Below are 20,255 nucleotides of genomic sequence, written 5' to 3'. Positions count from 1 at the left end.
AAACATCTTACACTTATGCACTGGTTTTCTTGCTTTTCACCTTATATCCTAAAACTCCTTTAGGATTCAATTACTTTTATATTTTCTCAGACATTTCAAGAAGGCTTCAATAACGAAAACAATGCGATATTATAAAATGCCCATGAGCAAACCCTAGTCTTTCCAAGTGATAAAACTACAGAATGAGATTACTTGTAAATTTTTCTTTGGTTTGCTTAGTCCATCCCACATACCAATGTCATCCTTGACAATTCTAAAACTACAGAATGAGATTACTTGTAAATTTTTCTTTGGTTTGCTTAGTCCATCCCACATACCAATGTCATCCTTGACAATTCTTGAACTTACCCCACCCTGGCAGTGTGGAAATTATACTATTCACAAAGATTATAGGAACTGGAAAGCCACCACTCTGCAGTCCCCACTCCACCCTTCAGTGTGTTGTTCTGAAAGGTTCTGGCTCAATCCCTCGTTCTTGTAATCTCTCACATCTGATATTTCATGGATGGGGTCTTAGCTGTCTCATCTTATCCCAACCCAGTTTATTCTTGCTACTTCTGGTTGATCCCTCTCAAGTTCAAACCCTAGGGACATACTACAGTTTCTGGCCCAGACCTGTGTAGAACTACTGCCTCCTCTCTACCCCATAAACACACAGGCCATCCCTCTGCATGACCCTCTTCTTTCATGCCTAGCTGCTCCCTGATAGAAAAGTAATGTGGGTCTGAGATGACCATACAGGCACCTATATTTGAAGATTTGATCCCCAACTAGGAATGCTATTTTAAGGTATCACAAAACCTTTAGGGGCAAGAGACAAAGCTGTCATCAGTGAGTCACAGGGTCTTTGAAAGTTGAAGTCAGGCCAGTTTCCAGCCTACATGCTGTTAGTTCTGCTGACCCACTTCAACTGCCTTCCCCCACATAACAGGTTGCATCCCCTGTAAAGGCAAGCTTCTCCTCACTTAAATTGATCCTCTCACACTGTTGAGAAAGCTAACATAGAGGGCAACATATCCTCTTACTAGCATGTCTCTGTGGTGCTCTCTTGTTTCTCAATACTGCCCTTCCTTCTCTCCCTAGCCTACCAACCCACTCCTGAGCCTTACTTGCTCCTCAGGTCGAGACACAGTCCAATCCAGGAACCTTCTCTGACCATAAAGTTGGGTGCAACCTCCTTTCCTTCCACTCCCAAAAGACTCATCTCCCAAACGTTATTACATGCCATGCTGTAGTCTGTCATTTTCTCTCTCATAGGTTCCTGGTTCTCAGAAAGACCACATCCCAGTACCTGGCACATACGTTACTTTCAGTAATATTAGTTATAGACACAGCAAAAAAAATATGGCATCTTTGCTAGTGTCTATGGGTTATATTGAGGATTTTGCATACGATACCTCTACACCCAGCTCTTTGGGATATATTGCTATGGTCTCAATGTTATTCCTGAGGACACAGAGGTAATGGCCTGCCCATGGTCACAGCAGGAGGAAACTACAGTACTGCCTCAGAGGGCAAGTCTAACATCTAGGAGAGAAAATGTCATTCTGGACCATTCTGCAGCTAAGACTTCATTTCTGTGACCAGGGTTAAAACATGTGGCATGGTTGCCTTTGCAGTAAAACAGTCGATCTCCTATAATTTCTAAATGCCAACAAAAGAAAGTTTTCTTTCATTTATTTACTGGGATATTCAACCAATGTCAAACAAGCATCTGGCATATGTCCTCCCTTATGCAAGGCAGGAGAAACAATAGTGAGCACAGAAGTACAGCATTCTTTATATCGCACACCATACGTTAATAAATATCTGCTGACTGGACAGAAAAAAATACTTACATAACTAAGAAAAATGCTTTTAAGGAACGATTAATCTGGGGCATGGTGGCACATGTCTTTAATCCCAGCATTTGGGAGGCAGAGGCAGGGCAATCTATATGAGTTTAAGGCCAAGTTAGTCTATAAAGCAAGTTCCAAGATAGCCAGAGCTACACATGGGAACCTGTCTTGAAAAATGAAGAAGAGGAAGATGAAGAGGAGGAAGAGGAGGGGAGGAAAAAAGGGATATTGGAAGGAAGGAAAAAAAAACAAAGTAGGAAAGAAAGAGAAAGGAAGGAAGGAAGGAAGGAAGGAAGGAAGGAAGGGAGAAATTGTTAAAAGCCAAAAAAATGTGTTGATTATTTAATGTGGTCCCATGTTACCTTCTTTTTACTATTGAAAAATTATAATATATATTCAGCTTAGTGGCAGAATTTTTGTATAAAGCAAGACATGAAGTTGATTCCTAAGCTGATAGATCTTGTTAGTTTCCATTGCATGTTCTTTCAGAGAATTCAGCTGAGATAACTTTTAAAAGTTTAATGAAAAATTATAGTCAACTGAAATACAAAAGAGCCAAGAAGAAAAATGAAAGGCTAACACAGAACATAAGCATTCAAATATCTGTTCAATGATTCCTTCTGTTTCAAATGAATTAAATTAGATGTAAGTAATGATAAACAGCTAGAGCTGTAGGGTTAGACCAGTCCCGGGCAATTATATTTTTTAAGTGTGTGCGTGTTTTGCCTGCACATATGTATGTTCACTATACACATACAGTCCAGTGAGACTACAAGACAGGCACAGATGTTTGTGAACTGCCATGTTGGTGCTAGAAACTGAACCTGAATCCTCTGCAAGAGCAAAAAGTGCTCTTAGCTACTGAGTCATCTTTCTAGCCCCAAGGCATGAAATTGAATTTATGATGGATCTGGGGCTTTGGGTGGGGTATTACTGTTGGTGAGACAGTGTCTAATACGGGTTGCCCTGGAATGCACTACCTACACCAAGCTAGTCTCAAACACATGACAATCTTCCCACATCAGCCTCCTGACTGACAGATTTATAGGTGTGGCCCACTGTAGGCAGCTTTAAAATGACTTAAACCACCATTTTTCAAAGTGTGTGTTACAGGAACCATTATGCATCATCACAGTTTCCTATTAAGTTAAATTCAGTATTGTTGACAAGGCTAAATAGAAATGAGAATAAAATGTATATAAAATGGGGAAAATTTCCTCAAAAAAAGTAAAGGTTCAGAGAACACCACTTCATACCACTCAAGCGGTAGTGGGCTTACAATGCTATTTTGTTCAAACCCAGAATACACCCAGGGCCTGCAAGCTTTTGTTAAGTACTGTTTGTATTCCAAAGGATTTATTCACATTCTTTTCAAGTCATAGAATTAAATTTTAATTCTGCAGAAGACTTTTAATAATGTAAAATCATGAGACTGTAAAAAGACTTTAAGTGCCTCACACAGTGCACACTGAGTAAATACTTGCTGAATAGAAGCATCGAGCCTACCTCTGAGCTGAAAACAAGCCCACACCAAACCCCCGGCAGCCCAATTCTATCAAATCCGCATGATTGTTTCCTTCCTGGCACATTCCATAGCAAATATAAACGTAGCCCCAAGCTCCGTAACACCTACAGACATTTTGAGGAGGAAATATAATATCTCAGAAGTTATTTTCTCCTGGAATAAGGTTGCAAGCATACTCTGCTCAGATAGTTTAATAAAGCCGGTTGAAAGCAGAACATTTATACAAATGCTTACTTACAAACCTGGGGAAAATCAAGCCAAGTTAACACCTACAGAATACTTGCATCCAGGCTGCAGAAATGCAGCCTTAAAGGGACAGTGGCAGCTGCTGCTCTCCACCATGACTGCCTTCATGGAAACTTGACTCTGCATTGCACTGGAGACTTGTCTATAGAATCCCACCTCTTTGTGTCTATTTTGATGTTTTAGGATAGAATGTTGAGTTAGTGGGAAAGGCAGGTTGCTATCCCCTTAGCCACAGCAAGCCTTCTTCCTCTGGTGCTGTTCTGGGAGCTTCACAGCCAAGGGTCTTCGACTGTTTTTGAAAGTCTCAAAGGGAAAGTAACACAAAGCTCTTATCCTGTAACCCTCACAAAACACAACGGCTTTTCTTCTCCCCTTGAATCAGACACGACCTTCTTAATGACTCAAATTGAACTACCTTTCAACTAAAGCTATCCTAGGCACCTTCTCCTTCTGAATCATGAATCACCAGGATCAATACTATCTCGCAACCACTTCTCCCCTCTCCCATTTTTACTATCTCAGTTTAACTCACATGATCAATATGGCTCATTTAGAGAAAAACTTATGTAATTCCCATCTATCCAACTAACAGAATTTGCAATGGTTTAAATAAAAAATATAGAAAGCAGAAAGTTAAATAAACTATAAGTTAATACATTGAAATATATACCTTGCAGTCTTTAAAAAAAATTCTAAGCATGGGACATCCTTGGTTTCCAAGCCTTAAGAGAGGCTGTGGGTGAATTGTAATCACAAGTTTATATTTCTATTAGACACACATACTGATCTACTGAATCACATCTGTTAGATAAAGACTAGTCCACCATACTAAAACTAGAGATACTGGTCATGGAGTTGGACTGCTAGTTTATTGCTATATAGGACCATCTTCCTATAAAGTGATATCAGAAGTTCAGTTATAATTTTTTGATAAGCATGAACCATGTCAAGGAACAAGTTGTCTTAAGCAGGGTACCTAAGAGAGCTCAAGAAGCCTCAAGAGTTGAAGGGAAGGGACAGTCAAAGCACTTACTGACTGAGGAAGAAGAGCCTACGTCTACATAAGCATAGCTGCAGGTCACCTCAATTCTTTGGTCTTGTGTGGTCATAATATTGTCTCTTTAAAAGATATTCCACAGTAACCTACGCTTCTAATTAACATTTCCTTCTCTTAAATATTTTGAAACCAAAAATCTCATTACTGGTAAGAATTTGTATTTCTATGGTCCCCTAGTCATCAACCCCATTTTTTTTCATCTTAAAAAACAATAACAAAACAAACAAACAACAACAGTAAAAAGCAGTGCTTTAACCCTCTATGACCCAGCTAGCTGCAGGTTTTTCCTAGCTGACTTTAACCCCAGTCAACATCTTAAACATTTCCAGGTAAATAAAGCTGTTACCCAGCAGAGTAAAAGACACTTACCCCAGTCCTTAACCTAAAGTTCATTAAACAGTCAATTCCATCCTATAACCCTACCTAGAGAGACATCTAGACATGTAAGACATACCTAGAAAGACATACCTACACATACCTAGAGAGACATACCATCACCCTGCCTCTCCTCTGGCAGGAAGATGAGCAACAGCATTCTGTATGGTCCTCAATATATGTTTCTGACTCATCAGTGTAGTGGCTGCTGCTTCTTTCTGTGGAGTTTAAACCAGTCCCATCGCAAAAGGGTTCAGGTCACCCCACTGTGGGGACTACGCTACTATGCTACATTTGTGGGTTCCGAGTCAATGACTATGAGTGATAAAACAATTTCCAACTTCAAATCCAGTAAAAATTGGGTACATAGGCCAATCATCCTGAACTGGACCTCTTCACAGAGTTGTATGCCCTAGACATACAATACTTTCATCACATGGCTTCCTGAAACAAAATTTCTTCATTGATAGTGGTGTCATGAAGCATGAGGGACCAAGACTCCTGATCTCAGTTCCTTGTTCGACAAACAAACAAAAAAATAAACCAAAAAGAGAAGAAGAAAACCCATAATGAATGTTCCTTGAATTATATAAGCTGTTATAATTTATTTCAATTTCCCTAATGGGCTATTAGGATTTCAAACTGCTGTAATAAATTAAGCAAAAATGGAAAGCAAATGTCCTTTTGCTGTATTTTCCACAAATAACCCCTTTCCAAACACTCTTTTACATTAAAAGATTTAATTTTTAGTGTTCACCTATCTCAGGCTACCTTGGTACATGCAAAAATGCAAATTAACTGAAAGTATTCCCCCAAGGGAAAAAGTGTTAAATGAAAAACAGTCTACAACTCCCTGCATATAACCACCAAGCAGACAGAGATCTGCTGCCAATATCCATTGCAAGCCATGTCATTGTCCATCTCTAGAAAGATGGTCAGCGTTGCCAGGATGAGTGTGGCGCTAGAACTTTGGAGGTGTGTGCTATTGGTAAGATGGCGGTATGAAGCAACCCCTGTACTATGCAGAGAAATAAAAGACACAGACAGGGGTAGGAACTGGAATCGTTTCCAGGTCTGACTGAGTTTCGGATGTAACCACCGGTCTTGATTACTCTAATCAAGGATGATTGCAGCCCTGCACTTCCATTTACCAAATGCCAATGCTCGGAAAGTAAAATAATCTCCTGAGAAATTACTGTGTCCCTTTGACTTTTTGAAGTGTATTGGGAGTTGTTACTCTTCTGAACAAAATGCCAAGGACAGTGGTCTCTATGGAAGCCTCCTGTAATCGTTACTTATGCTAAATATTGGCATCTATCTTGAAATGTAACCAGTCCGATTCAAGGTTTAAAGGCATCGTCACAACTGTCCATTTGACTTCAAAAGAGTAAAGATCTTGCAGAACTTAAGCACCTTCATAATCTTCCCTTTCAGTCTCGCCTCAGCCCCATCACATCACAACACAAGTAACTCATCTTTTTCTCCTCTCACAGTTTCTTCACAGCCTTCCTGACACTGCTCATTATTTCTGGAATCAACTAATTTCAGTCTCTTTTCTAGGGTGTCTTGGCCTCAACCTCACCATCCAATCACCTCCCGTTATTGAAAGGCTGGAATTAACTCTGCTTTTCTCTCTACTACCTGGTTATTTAGCCATGCCTGATTCCCAGAAGAAACGTGCCTGCCCAGGAAACTGGAGGTGCGGCTAGGACTCTCAGGCTCACGCATGCGCGGTGGCACTGTGCCCCAGGCGCTCCTAGAGCAGGTATTCCTCGGGCCCCGCGGGGCCTGCGTGGGAACCGAAAGTCCCTGGGTCCCCATGCACTGGTTAGCCAGGGCCCCAGGCCCGGCGCTGCCCGCCACGCTGCCTGTTGGGGATGATCCTGGGCTCGGGGGGAGCGGATGGCTGGCGCCAGTTACCTCTCCATAGCCTGCAAAGTGTAGCTGATGAGCGGCCTTTCCAGAACCCGGCAGAACTGCTTCGGGGTGCGGACGCCCATCCTTTCCCCGCAACCCCCAGCCGGCAGCACGGCGGCCACGGTTCCAGGGCGGTTCCCGGGCTCCGCCCCAGCGACGGACAACGGGGACTCCGGGAACGCTGAGCCCGCGCCCGCGGGGCCGCTCACGCAATGCCCAGGCTCAGCGGGCCTGCTGCACGGCCCAGGCTCCATAGCAGGCAGAGCGCAGAAGCTCGAGGTGCAGATGGAAACCGAGAGCGAGACGCCAGCACCGGCCCTGGGACGAGATCAAGGGTCGCACTGGGCCAGGAACGGCGCCGAGCGGACTCGGGGAAAGTGGCCTCGGGTGCTGATCGCGGAGGAAGCCAGCAAGCCTTGTCTTCCCAGCCTGGGCCCAGCGCCCCTAGGCAGCAATGCTCTTCCTGCTCTTCCCTCTATCCCTCCGGGCAGGTCGAGCCGAGGCTGCAGTAGCAGTCCTTACAGATTTGACAGTCACACACAGGCAGCTATGCACAGCACAGTCATGGGCCCCATTCTAGATAAGTCGGAAATAATTGTATTCAAGGTACAGTTCAAGACCCATATGTGTGCACCTCGGTCATAAGAATTTCGTTATCCACAGATGGCACCCTGATTCTACCAAGTGGAAAGACAAATGGCTAGGCAAAGTCTAGAATCCGTACTGCAAGGTTGATTCCCAGACCTGTCTGTCTGCACCTTTGAACAACCAAGTAGAGTGTCCTTGAATTCTGTATTCCACACTCAAATTTTAAGATTTTAAGATTTGAATGTTTTTAAATTCCACAGGTGATTCTATTGGGCAAGTGTGATTTTATTGTAACCAGAGGGGGACAGCAACCACACTCACTACTGAATAATCAACACACATCTCCTGTTAACAGGAAAAAGAAAAAAAAAAAAAAAACCTCTAGTGGTCATTTTCACTGACAGGGGAACGTGGGTGCTAAGTAACTTATGTAAGACTGCACAGCCAATGATGGCAAGGCAACCATAAATCTTCGGTTTAGAGGTGCAACGAGCAAGCGTTGAGAAGTTTCAGGCCTGGTGCTCATCTAGTGCTTATTTAGGACTATCCTTCTGGGAAATGTTGATGAAACAGAATGGGTACTCCGAGTGCCAGGCACCACTGTATTCAGGATCTGGAATGTGGAATTCATGAGAGCATGCCCTAGCTTTGCTTTGGGTTTGGGTTGTATGCCCAGCTTCAGGAATGTGACAGGGGCCTAATACTTACTGAAGGAACTGCTGATTGAATAATGACAAGGGAAAAGGAATTATTTGACCATGTATATTATCAATCTTCACCCATCAATAGCTAAATTAGAATCATAAAAACAAAAACTTGAGGATTGAATTACCCAGTTATAGTATTAAATCTCATTGTTTTTATCAACTTTGCCAATTGAAAGCATACGAAATTTTTTTAAAAATTCTCTTCTCTTACCCTCTTTTGTCTAATATTCTAAAGCACTTTCTTTTGTTGCTTTCATTATGACTAATGGACAGCTTCTGTGTTAACTGAAGTTTGTTGAACTCTTGACCCTTCGATGAAAAGGAAGCATTATAGCTTGCTTGTTTGTATTGCAATGCTTGAATGTTTCCTTCCCAGGAGGCAGGAGTGTGCAAGGAAGAGAGAGACTGAGAGACAGAGTGAAGCTGGGGGCGGGGGGGGGGGGGCAAAAAGACTGATTGAGTCTAGGAAAGAGCTCTTTGCTAGGGAGTTGGGTGTTTGATTTGTTAGAGCTTGCTCAAAGGAGACTCTTGAGAAGGCTCCATCGCATCTTATGAACTAACACATTATGTTACTTACAAAACCCAGTGACCAGCCCAGAGACAGCAGCACACTCAGCAGGCAGAAAGCACAAGAGGCAGACAGACGACCAGGGGAACTGGACTCCATAAAACCCATGGCTTTTGGCCTTTCCAATGTGGTTGCTGGTTAGAATTTTTTAAATCTGTGCATGGGGGTACATTATTTATGTGTCTTGTGGTGTTAGCCATTAAGTTTTATTATGGTAGGATATGTTAAATGTAGGGTTTGTGAAATGAGCGCGTGAGTTATGGAGCGAGCCACCCAAAAGGATGGAACTTTTACAAGAAAAAAGGGCTGGCAAGAATGCAGGCAAAGAAGCCTAGTATGCTTATGGAAATTTAAATTAGTCCGTTTTATAGGACTATTTTAGTTAGAATTTTATTGTTGTGAAGAGACACCATGACCACAGCAACTCTTATAAAGGAAAACATTTAATTAGGGCTGGTTTACAGTTTCAGAGGTTCACTCCAATATAGTAATGATGAGAAGCATGGTGGCATGCAGGCAGACATGGTACTGAGAAGGAGATGAGAGTTCTACATAGTGATCTGCAGGCAGCAGAAATGAGGACCGTGGGCCACAGTGGACATAGCTTGAGCATATGAGATCTCAAAGCCCGCACCACAGTGACACCTCCTCCAACAAGGCTACGCCTACTCCAATAAGATCATATATCCTAATAATGTGTAATGGGCTGTTTTCCTCAGCCTCAAGCTCCCAGAATAACAACTCAAACTCAAAATATATTTACAAATACTTAGGCCATATATCTAGGCTTATTTCCTAACTAATAACTTAAAATAATCCATTTCTACTCATCTACACTCTGCCACATGACTGGTTTCTCTGCTGAGGTACCATGGGTCTGCCCTCCTCACATCTTCCCCTGAGATTCTTCCCACTTCCCTCTATCCCAGAATTCTTTCTACCTATTGGATGTCCCACTTTTTATTCTACACGATAGGCCATTGGTTTTGTTTTGCTTTAATTGACAGGTGAAGCACCCATACAATACACTCGATATCCTCTCTACAATCATGACACTCCCTAAAAGCCAAGCATTCACACAGAAGAGTGTATGGGAACCATGCCTATTCAAACAACCACAAGGAGTTAGTATAGAAGTACCACAAAAATTAAAAGGTGGACTACCATATGACCAAGCTAGATTTTTCTTGTGCTTCCCTGAGTAAATAAATTCAGATTACAATAATGTACATGCCCTATTAATCAAGGCAATAGTCATAATTTTACAGACACAGAATTGGCCTAGCTGTCCAAGATGAAAAAATAATAAGGAATGCATGGTGCATCCGTAATGGAATATTTGGCCATGAAGAAGAAAATCATGTCATGCCATTTGCACAGAGTAGAAGGACCCTGGGGATTATGTCAAGTACCACATTTTCTCTCATACACAGGGGACCATTAAAGTGGACTAAGAGGAAAGAGCTCTAAGGTCATAGAGAAGGTAGATGTGAGTAAACACAAGCATTCATTTGGGAATGAAAATCTCAAAGAGAAACCCATTCATTCCCATAATTAAATCAAATAACCCCATTAAAAAATGGGGCTCAGAGCTAAACAAAGAATTCTCACCTGAGGAATACCGAATAGCTGAGAAGCACCTGAAAAAATGTTCAGCATCCTTAATCATCAGGGAAATGCAAATCAAAACAACCCTGAGATTCCATCTTACACCAGTCAGAATGGCTAAGATCAAAAATTCAGGTGACTGTTAGTTCATAGCAAGGTTGTCTTCTGAAGAGTTGTGAAAGTGTATCATCCAAGTGACGGGTGCCTATGTCACGGGACACAAGATGGGCTGAAGGGGAAGAAAGGTCGGAGACCAGAATGTCCTCACCAGAAGACACTTGGAGATCTAACTAGTTACATGTGTGTGGTTTCAGTACTACTATGTATATAGGGGACAAATTCATGTCCTCATCTGAAACATCTAGTCCTTCTAGGTGTTTAGAAGTGCACAAAGTATGTTAAAAGTAGACATAGTAAATAATACGTGTTGTAGATTCTGTTTAAACTCATGGTGAAGTGTTGTCTTTTGGAACTAGAAAGAGAAACCGCTTCTGAGCAATGCAGCCTTGTTTGCGCAGGTCTAGGAGGGAGGAAGAAAGAAAATGAATGAAGAGCCTAATGCTGATGCAAGTTTGGTAATACAAGGTTATCCATTGTTGCTTATATCTGTGCATCTTACTTTGCAATGTATAGAAAACATAGGTCCAAATTTGCAGCACCCAGTCTTCCTAGACTGTAAAGGTGCCAGTGTGTGACAAAGTAGAATTAGTGAAAAAACATATTTATAGATTATGTTAAAATTTGTAGAAAAAAACCTTAAAACCACTTAGGAAGTGAAATTGTTAATATTCCACAAAAACATGACAGATGCATACACATGGCCCCTGGGGGGAGAGAGAACTGGAAGAGGGGCTGGACCAGAACCTTGCTGTTTAGAAGGCAGTCTGACCACAGCCTTTGTTAGGTGTGCAGTGTATTCACTGTGGTGTACACATGCTGGGGAAGCCAAAGTGCTTACTGGGAACATCTGGTCTCCAGCCTTTTAGGTGCATGATAGACCTGATGTGGTAATGCATGCCTTTAATTCTAGGCTGAGGCAGGTGGATCTCTGTTCTGGGTCAACCAGGGCTATAGACTTTGTCTCAAAACAGTGAGAAAGTGTACATAACGGATTGGTAGGGTGGCTCAGCATGTAAAGGTGCTTGCTACTAAGCTGGTGATCTGAGTTTGATTTCCGGGATCCACTTGATAAAAGCGATTCACAGCTTGTCTTTTAGCCTCCACACAAGTGCAGTGGCACATGTGCACACATGCATACAGTATTGCATACATGTAAAAATAGAGGGCTGACACCACTTTGTTAAGGATGATTTTGTTACAGGAATGGTCACACTGGGGGAATGGAGGTTAAGCTTGGCCTTTGAGCAGATGCTGTTACCAAGTGATGGAGGTGGGCTAGGGCAAAGCTTAGTGCTCAGAAAGAGGCACTGTAGCTGTTGGTTGGTTCGAGTTGTCTAGCCATTGGTTGGGTGTGCATTTCACTTAATGTTGCCAGGTAGTAGAGGTAAGTCCCAGTGCCTAAAGGATGTTAGAAGTAGCAAGAGTCACTAAAGGCCAGGTTCATCTTTGGGGAGGGCTGTTTTCTTGGTGTGGCCTTTGTTAATCCTCTCACTAGCATCATCTGCACTTAGGAGTTGTGCAGTGAAGAGGATGGCTGAGGGAAAGGCTGCTAGTGCCTCTGTCCAGGGGACAGCTCTACCCAGGGGTCCTATGTGCATCGTGGTAAAATCTTGTGTTCATTACGCACAGTTGTCATCTGAATGTTACATCCTAAAGGAAAGCACATGGTTAAGAGTAGAGCTAATGGCTATGGTGGAATTGACAAAAGGGTTCCTCTTGAACATGGAACTGCTAAGCCATGTCTGGCCAGTGTGGGGAAATTCATGTTGCTAGGCTGACTGGAGGGACACAGGTTCACAGGACGAGGTCTGCAGGTGTGTTGAGACTGACATCCTGAGAGCCCCTGCCGTAGGTGTGTCTCCCAGCTGCTCCGTGTGGAATACATTTGTTGAGTGGGAAGATCCCTTCTACATATGCTAGTATATAGATCTGGTGATAAGCTTAGGAATGCTATACTTAGTGTGGTCTGTTGCTTTGTGTTTCCTTGTAAGCTGAGACTGAGCGAATGCAGAATTTAATTGTAACTTTGCCAGTACATCTATCTAGAGGCCTGCTGCCATTTTTGTCTTCTATGAAATTTCTGTTGCCAAGGAAGACAGGATTACAATTTTGTCTGACAGATTGAGATGGCATGGTGTATTCTTGGTTATCAAAATCCCTGTGTAGTGTGGGGTTTTTAATTGGTGAATATTCACAATGTGGGGAAAGCATGGTACATACTGTATAATCTCAATTACCCAAGTGTGTGTACGCTTGCAGGATCTAGAACAATACATCGAGCTGAGCTGCTTGTGACTGGGTGACTTTGTTCTTGCTTTCTTGTTTCCTGTAATGCATATACTAAAAAAATAAACAAAAGCTTCTTTAAAGAAAAAAAAATTCAGGTGACAGCAGATGCTGGCGAGGATATGGAGAAAGAGGAACACTCCTCCATTGTTGGTGGGATTGCAAGCTTGTACAATCACTCTGGAAATCAGTCTGGCAGTTCCTCGGAAAATTGGACATAGTTCTACCAGAGGATCCCGCAATACCTCTCCTGGGCATATATCCAGAAGATGTCCCAACCGGTAAGAAGGACATATGCTCCACTATGTTCATAGCAGCCTTATTTATAATAGCCAGAAGCTGGAAAGAACCCAGATGCCCCTCAACAGAGGAATGGAAACAGAAAATGTGGTACATTTACACAATGGAGTACTACTCAGCTATTAAAAAGAATGAATTTATGAAATTCCTAGGCAAATGGACCTGGAGAGCATCATCCTGAGTGAGGTAACCCAATCACATAAGAACTCAAATGATATGTACTCACTGATAAGTGGATATTAGCCCAGAAACTTAGAATACCCAAGATATAAGATACAATTTGCAAAACACATGAAACTCAAGAACGAAGACCAAAGTGTGGACACTTTGCCCCTTCTTAGAATTGGGAACAAAACATCCATGGAAGGAGTTTCAGAGACAAAGTTTGGAGCCGAGACAAAAGGATGGACCATCTAGAGACTGCCACATCCGGGGATCCATCCCATAATCAGCCTTCAAACGCTGACACCATTGCATACACAAGCAAGATTTTGCTGAAAGGACCCTGATATAGCTGTCTCTTGTGAGACTATGCCGGGGCCTGGCAAACACAGAAGTGGATGTTCACAGTCAGCTATTGGATGGATCACAGGGCCCCCAATGTAGGAGCTAGAGAAAGTACCCAAGGAGCTAAAGGGATCTGCAACCCTATAAGTGGAACAACAATATGAACTAACCAGTACCCCCCCGGAGCTCGTGTCTCTAGCTGCATATGTAGCAAAAGATGACCTAGTCGGCCATTAGTGGGAAGAGAGGCCCATTGGTCATGCAAACTTTATATGCCTCAGTTCAGTGGAACACCAGGGCCAAGAAGTGGTAGTGGGTGGGTAGGGGAGTGGGGGGGAGGGTATGGAGGACTTTTGGGATAGCATTGGAAATGTAAATGAGGAAAATACCTAATAAAAATTTTTAAAAAATAGTTTGCCATACCAATTACTATAGGATCGTCTTCCATGATCAAAAGATTGGTTAAGATTTATTCTTGGAGAAAATACAGTAATTTTGATCTTGTCACTAAGAATCCCAAGATCATATATGCTGTATATAACAAAGTGTAGCAGTGTCAACTGGTAGCAAGCAAAAGGACAAACAACATTCTTCATGCATATATGGTAAAAGTAATCTCTTATGCATATTGTATGGACATACACAAGAGACTCCATTCAATGTACTCACAGAAATAGATGCAATTTCCTGTTTTGCATCAGCTTGTATCATCTGTCTTAGGGTTTCTATCATTGTGAAGAGATTCCGTGACCATAGCAACTCTCTTTTTTTTTTTTTTTTTTTTTTTTTTTTTTTTGGTTTTTTCGAGACAGGGTTTCTCTGTATAGCCCTGGCTGTCCTGGAACTCACTCTGTAGACCAGGCTGGCCTCGAACTCAGAAATCCGCCTGCCTCTGCCTCCTGAGTGCTGGGATTAAAGGTGTGTGCCACCACACCTGTCATATAGCAACTCTTATAAAGAAAACATTTCACTGGGACTGGCTTACAGGTTCAGAGGTTCAGTCCATTGTCATCATGGTAGAAAGCATAGTGGCATATAGGCAGACATGGTACTGGAGAGTTATCTGAGAGATCTGCATTTGGACCCATAGGCAGGAAAAAGAATGCCACACTAGGCATAGCTTGAGCAGGGGAGAACTCAGAGCCTGCCCCCACAATGACACACTTCCTCCACCAAGGCTACATCTACTCCAAGGCCACACCTCCTAATAGTGGCACTCCCTATGGACCAAGCATTCAAACACATAAGTCTATGGGGGTGATCCCAATTCAAACCACTGCAGCACCTAACCATCCTGAGACATTAAGGAGATAGGTTGGTGAGTAAGAGCATATGCTACCTGCCCAGCAGCACCTGACCATCATCTGAGACATTAAGGAGATAGGTTGGTGAGTAAGAGCACATGCTGCCTGCCCATGTTCTAATCCTCAGCACCCATGTAAAAAGACAGATTAGCAGTGCCAATCCCCAGAGGCATTGCAGGTGTTCCTGCTGTATCACATATCTGTCGGTAGGTGGCAGAGAGGAGAGCAGCTACGTTCTGACCTGAACATCTGAATAGCCTAGCATTCCCTGGAAAAAGGAGAGCCTGAGATGACCACCAGTCCAGCCCGGCACTGCACAAGCTTCAGGAGGCAGACCAGGACCAAGATGGCCCCTGCTTGACATAATGCATAACCTAGGCACCACTAAGAAAAGTAAGTAAGTGGTAGAGAAGTGGAATAGAAAGAGAAACAGAAGGATATGGGTACAATGAAGAGACACAGAGCTAGAGACTTGAAGGTACTGGGGAACAGCCTGATGTGAGTAGCTGGTGATGCCACCTGGGATCACAGTGGGGTCCTGGCCTGTTCTGCCACTAAGGGCCATGTTTGAGTCCATGGCCCTGCAGCAGCTTGGGTCTGTTACCACCAGAGACCAGGCCATGCCCCTGGTCTGGGCTGCTGCCCAGGAACATGTTCATGTCTGAGAGCTGTGCAGACCTGGCCCCACTCCTCCCCTGGGCATTGTGGAGGAACTGATCCCGAGTATGTGAGAGCAGAAGACTTGACCCTGTGCACTAGCCAGCTTCAGTACTTAAGAAAACAGTCCTTGCACATTGCTGGAGTTGCAGGTGAGCCAGCCTTGAGGGTATGATCCAGGGAGAGCAGTCCCTTGCCGCTTGTCTCCCAGGTGGTGGCATGGTCAGGGAAGAGATACTTTCCTCTCCCTCACCCCTCACCACCTATGGCAGGTGAAAGACCTGCCCATGGGGTCATGAGAGCAGAGAGCTGTCTCTGCTCCTCACCAGCTGCAGCAGTCACAAGATCGGGCCCCTATACCTCGTCTGGGCAGTACATCCTGGTGCTTATCCTGGTGGGGTGCATGTGGGTGAGCCAGGACAAGGGTAAAATCATGGGAGAGATGACCCCGCCCCTTGTCTGCCATGTGGTGGCACAGGCAATGTAGAGACTCCCTTCATCTCTCACCCCTTTCACCTACAGAAGACAGGAAACCTAGCCTGGAGGTCATCAGAGTGGGAGAGCTGGCCCTGTCCCTTTCCTGCTGCAGCACTTGGGGGAACAGGTCCTGCACCACAGCAGCACTGGCCCTGGGTGGGGGAGTTACAGGTGAGCAGGCCCTAGGGTGTGACCACAGGAGAGTGACTTCTGCTTCTTGTCGGCTGTGTGGTGGTGTAGACTAGGGAGAGACATCCTCCTCTTTTCCCTCATTCCTTGCCACCTGTTGCAGGTGGGAGAGCTGGCTCGAGGATTATGAGAGTGGGAGAACTGGCCGTGTCCCTCCCTGGCTGCAACACTCAGGAGAAAGGCCCTGCCTCTCATCTGGGCAGCAGGGTAGAGCTGGCCCTGGTTGCAGGGGTTGATGGTGAAGAGGACCTGGGGGCAGGAGAACAGGAGAGCCAGCAGGCTGACCAGCTCAGGACCTCTCAATTCCATTTCCAGGACTTGGAATTGGCCTACCCCAATATCTATCCCATCGGTGAATTGCTGGAGTCCAGGAAGGGGCTGGTCTTACAGATCCAAAACTACAGGATCTCCATCACACAGGGCAACAATAGGATATGCAAACGGAGTCCAAGTGAGGTTCCAGTGTTGACAGAGTAGCAGAAACCAGAGACCTCATACATTGCAAAGAATATTTGCAAGCAAAGAACATCTGCAAGCAAAGAAGTGTGGATGAAAGGGTATTTGGTGGGAAAAAAATTGGCACACTACAACTTCCACAATGAGATTTTTTCCCCTATGTTGAAAGGAGGTTATAAAGGTGAAGGTTAGGTATGAAGAGAGGGGAAGATGAGTGGGATTGGGGTGCATGATATAAAATTCACAAAGAACTAGGATAAAGTTTTAAAAAAAAATAGATAACCTAAGTACAGAGCAGTGGATCCCAGAAGATCACTTGCCAGCCAACTTAGGCAAAATAGTGAGCTGGGAGTTCAGTTAGAGATTCTGCCTGCTTCAAGGCAATAAGGCAAAGAAGAATAGAGGGAAAAAGAAACAGAGGAAGACGCTGTGTCCTCCTTAGACTTGTACATGTACACTTAACCTGTACTCTGACATATATTCACTACATACTCACACATACACCATGGAACAAGTAGAGGACAGAATATCAGGAATGGAAAACAAACAAATTCAGAAACTGACAGAAATTAAAATACGAAAGTCTGAACACCATTAACCTATGAAGTTTTTAAATAAAGGGGCTAAAGATATAAATAATGCAATCAATTAATTGTCTCAGTAAACATTCCAAATTTAGGGAAAGTGGTAAGCATGCACCTTCTGGAGACACTTGTAACAGGACACCAATCAGGCAAGAAACAAATGTTCATGTTAGATAATTACCCAACTAAACATACAGAATGCAGCGGCAAGAGAAGCACCAAGTCACATGTAAAAAGAAAACCTATCAAACTATAATGTCTCAACAGAAACTCCAAAAGCAAGGAGCGGATGATGTATTAGTCCTTACCACATCTCTCATCAGTCAAGACAGTCCCTCACACCAGTCTGTCAAGGCGAGTCTTCTGCTGAGAATGGTAGATTCCTCCAAAGTGACTCTATGTTGTGTCAAGCTGAAAATAAAAACTAACCAAGTCCAAAAGACAATTAGTTGTCAACCTAGATTACTGTAGCCAGCAATCCAGCAAAATGACCTGTCATAATTGAAGAAGAAAGGAAAATGTTCCATAATAAAAATAAATTTAAGAAACGTGTTGTCACTAAACCAGCCCTAAGAGGATACTTGAGAGAGGGTGAAAGAAATGGCATGGTTCTGTAAACCCAGGACTATGGTAGATGGACAAGGTAGGAAGCAGACAGATCCCTGGAACTCCCTAACCAGATAATCTTGCCAAACCTGTAGGCTTCTGTTTCATGAAAGACCTTGACTCAAAAATAAAATGGAGGGTCACTGGGAAAGATATCTGATATCACAGTCTTTAGCCTCCATACGTACACTTGCATGAACACACACACAAATACACACACACACACACACACACACACACACACACACACACACCATACCTATAGGCATATGCACACACCCAAAAGAAGATATGTAAAGGAATCCATTTAGTTGACAATAAAGATAAACACATTCATTGTGATATACAAAGGAATAAAAGAAGAAAGAAGCAAAAAACAATAAAATAATAGAAATTAATACACACCTTTCAACAGTAACTGAATGGTAATAGACCAATCAGAAGACAGACTAGCAGACTAGACCAAAGGAAAAAAAAATATCTAATTGTTGGCTTAGAGACACACCTTGCCATCAAAACCAAACACAGCCTAATTGAGAAAAGATGGAAAAGTGATTCGAAGAAAACAGAAGTAGAAGTCAAGGAAAGAATGGCTACAATTTATGATAAAATAGACTCCAAATCAAAACTAATCAAAAGAGATTTTTATAGATGGTCACTTTATACCACCATTCATCAAGAGAAGTCTCACCAAATATAGGAAATTGAAACAGTTTCTTGTCTTTCTCTGGTCACAATAGGGTAAAACTAGAAATCTTCATCAAGATAGAAGCTCAAGGAGACTTACTGATGAACGATGTATCAAATAAATAAAACAGAAATTATAAAAGTTCTCAGATCGTAAAGCAAGTGAAGATACAATGTCAGTGCTGTGAGGTACAAAGAAAGCAGCCTGCCCTTGTTAGAGTTACTGTTGCTGAGAGAAAACTCCATGAACAAAAGCAAGGTGAGAAGAAAAGGGTTTATTTGACTTACACTTCCATATTGCTGTTCATCATCAAAGGATGTCAAGACAAGAATTCAAACAGGGCACAATCCTAGAGGCAGGAGCTCATGAGTAGGCCATGGAGGAGCGCTGATTACTGATTTGCTCCACAAAGCTTGCTCAGACTGCTTTCCTTTCTTTTCTTTTTTTTCTACGAAGAAAATACATTTTTATTCACAAAATATGTTGACACAGAAAAGTATTAAAAATAATTAATAAATTAAAAGATATTATCAGTTATACAAAGGTGTAGGATACAGGCTTGCGACACCAATGAATGTGGTTCTAAATACTAGCAACAGATACATGCAGAAGTTCAGTTAGAAATATTATTTATGGTTGTCTTCAAAATAACAATAGCTAGAAAACTATAATAAAAGCTAAAAACCAAAAATTCTCTTCAGAAAAAGCAAATAGGTGAGAAATACCATGAACATTCAAGATGTGTTCACAGTAAAACCCTATTGCTGAAGATACTACATTCTTTGGCTGCAGGACATAAAGAAATCAATTTTTAAATGACTGGGTAAGTTCATTCCTACTGGATAACTTTCATTGTGCTGGAAAATGCTGAGTAGGTTGCTGGGCAGAAAACCCACCAACAGGCCTACTCAATGAAAGACCCTAACTGTAACAATACCAACCTTCCAGGGCAATAATGCCCACTAGTGCAATGGCCGCATGATGGTTGTAGGGTAACTAAATGATTTTTTGATAGAATTTGAACCCTGCTCCTCAGGAGGGAATTCTAAGCCTGGTAATGTAATACTTGTCAAATATGCATATCTGGGGCTATCTGGGGCAAACATAGGCCCTAGTGGGAGAACCAGTTGTTGCTATTTCCCTAAATGAACATGTTGTCAAGTTACCTTCTCAATACATTCATTCATATATTTATAATCATGAACTGATCTCAACTTTGGTCAGGGAGGATGCATTCTGAATTGGGCAAAAGTCAATGGAGAGGTGCAGTCAAAGATCAGGGAAGGTGCTGGGACCTCATCACTGAATGGGATAATTTTATCAAGTACCCAGTGCTTAGGGAACAACATGGAAGAGGCTGAACAAGTGTGAGAACTGATGGAGAATGGAAAGGAAGTCTGTGAAACACTGCCCTCTGGACATGCACAAAATGCAAGTCTAAGTGGGTCAAAGGCATAGAGTTGGATACATTAAATCTAATAGAAGGGAAAGTGGGAAATGGCCTTGAACACATCTGTATAAGAGACAATTTCCTGAACAGAATACCAATGGCTCAGACTCTAAGATCAACAATTGATCAACAAGACCTCATGAAACTGAAAAACTTCTGTAAGGCAAAGGACAATGACAGGAGGAAAAAATGGCAGCCTACA

General features: G+C 42.8%; 1 protein-coding gene and 1 pseudogene across 8 annotated transcripts in view; one reads left to right on the top strand and one right to left on the bottom strand.

The window, feature by feature from the left end:
- The window catches only part of Crppa (CDP-L-ribitol pyrophosphorylase A), a 308,929-nt gene extending 300,518 nt beyond the window's left edge, over positions 1 to 8,411 (bottom strand). For 4 of the 8 annotated variants that reach the window (NM_178629.6, NM_001289502.1, NM_001364305.1 and 1 more), the window contains exon 1: positions 6,962 to 7,536. In NM_178629.6, the coding sequence (NP_848744.2) occupies positions 6,962 to 7,212 (251 nt within the window). In that variant the 5' untranslated portion in view covers positions 7,213 to 7,536. Of the gene's footprint in view, positions 1 to 6,682 lie in introns of all 8 variants that reach the window. The other 4 variants (XM_011243909.3, XM_011243907.3, XM_011243910.2 and 1 more) reach the window with 3 other exon arrangements.
- A 6,691-nt stretch (positions 8,412 to 15,102) lies between these two features.
- On the top strand, positions 15,103 to 15,212 carry Gm25438 (annotated as a pseudogene).
- Positions 15,213 to 20,255: the final 5,043 nt, after the last annotated feature.

Source organism: Mus musculus, chromosome 12 (genome assembly GCF_000001635.26).
Source record: "Mus musculus strain C57BL/6J chromosome 12, GRCm38.p6 C57BL/6J".
Lineage (NCBI taxonomy): Eukaryota > Metazoa > Chordata > Mammalia > Rodentia > Muridae > Mus > Mus musculus.
The sequence above is the reverse complement of the archived record's forward strand: the minus strand, read 5'-3'. Positions and strand labels throughout refer to the sequence as shown.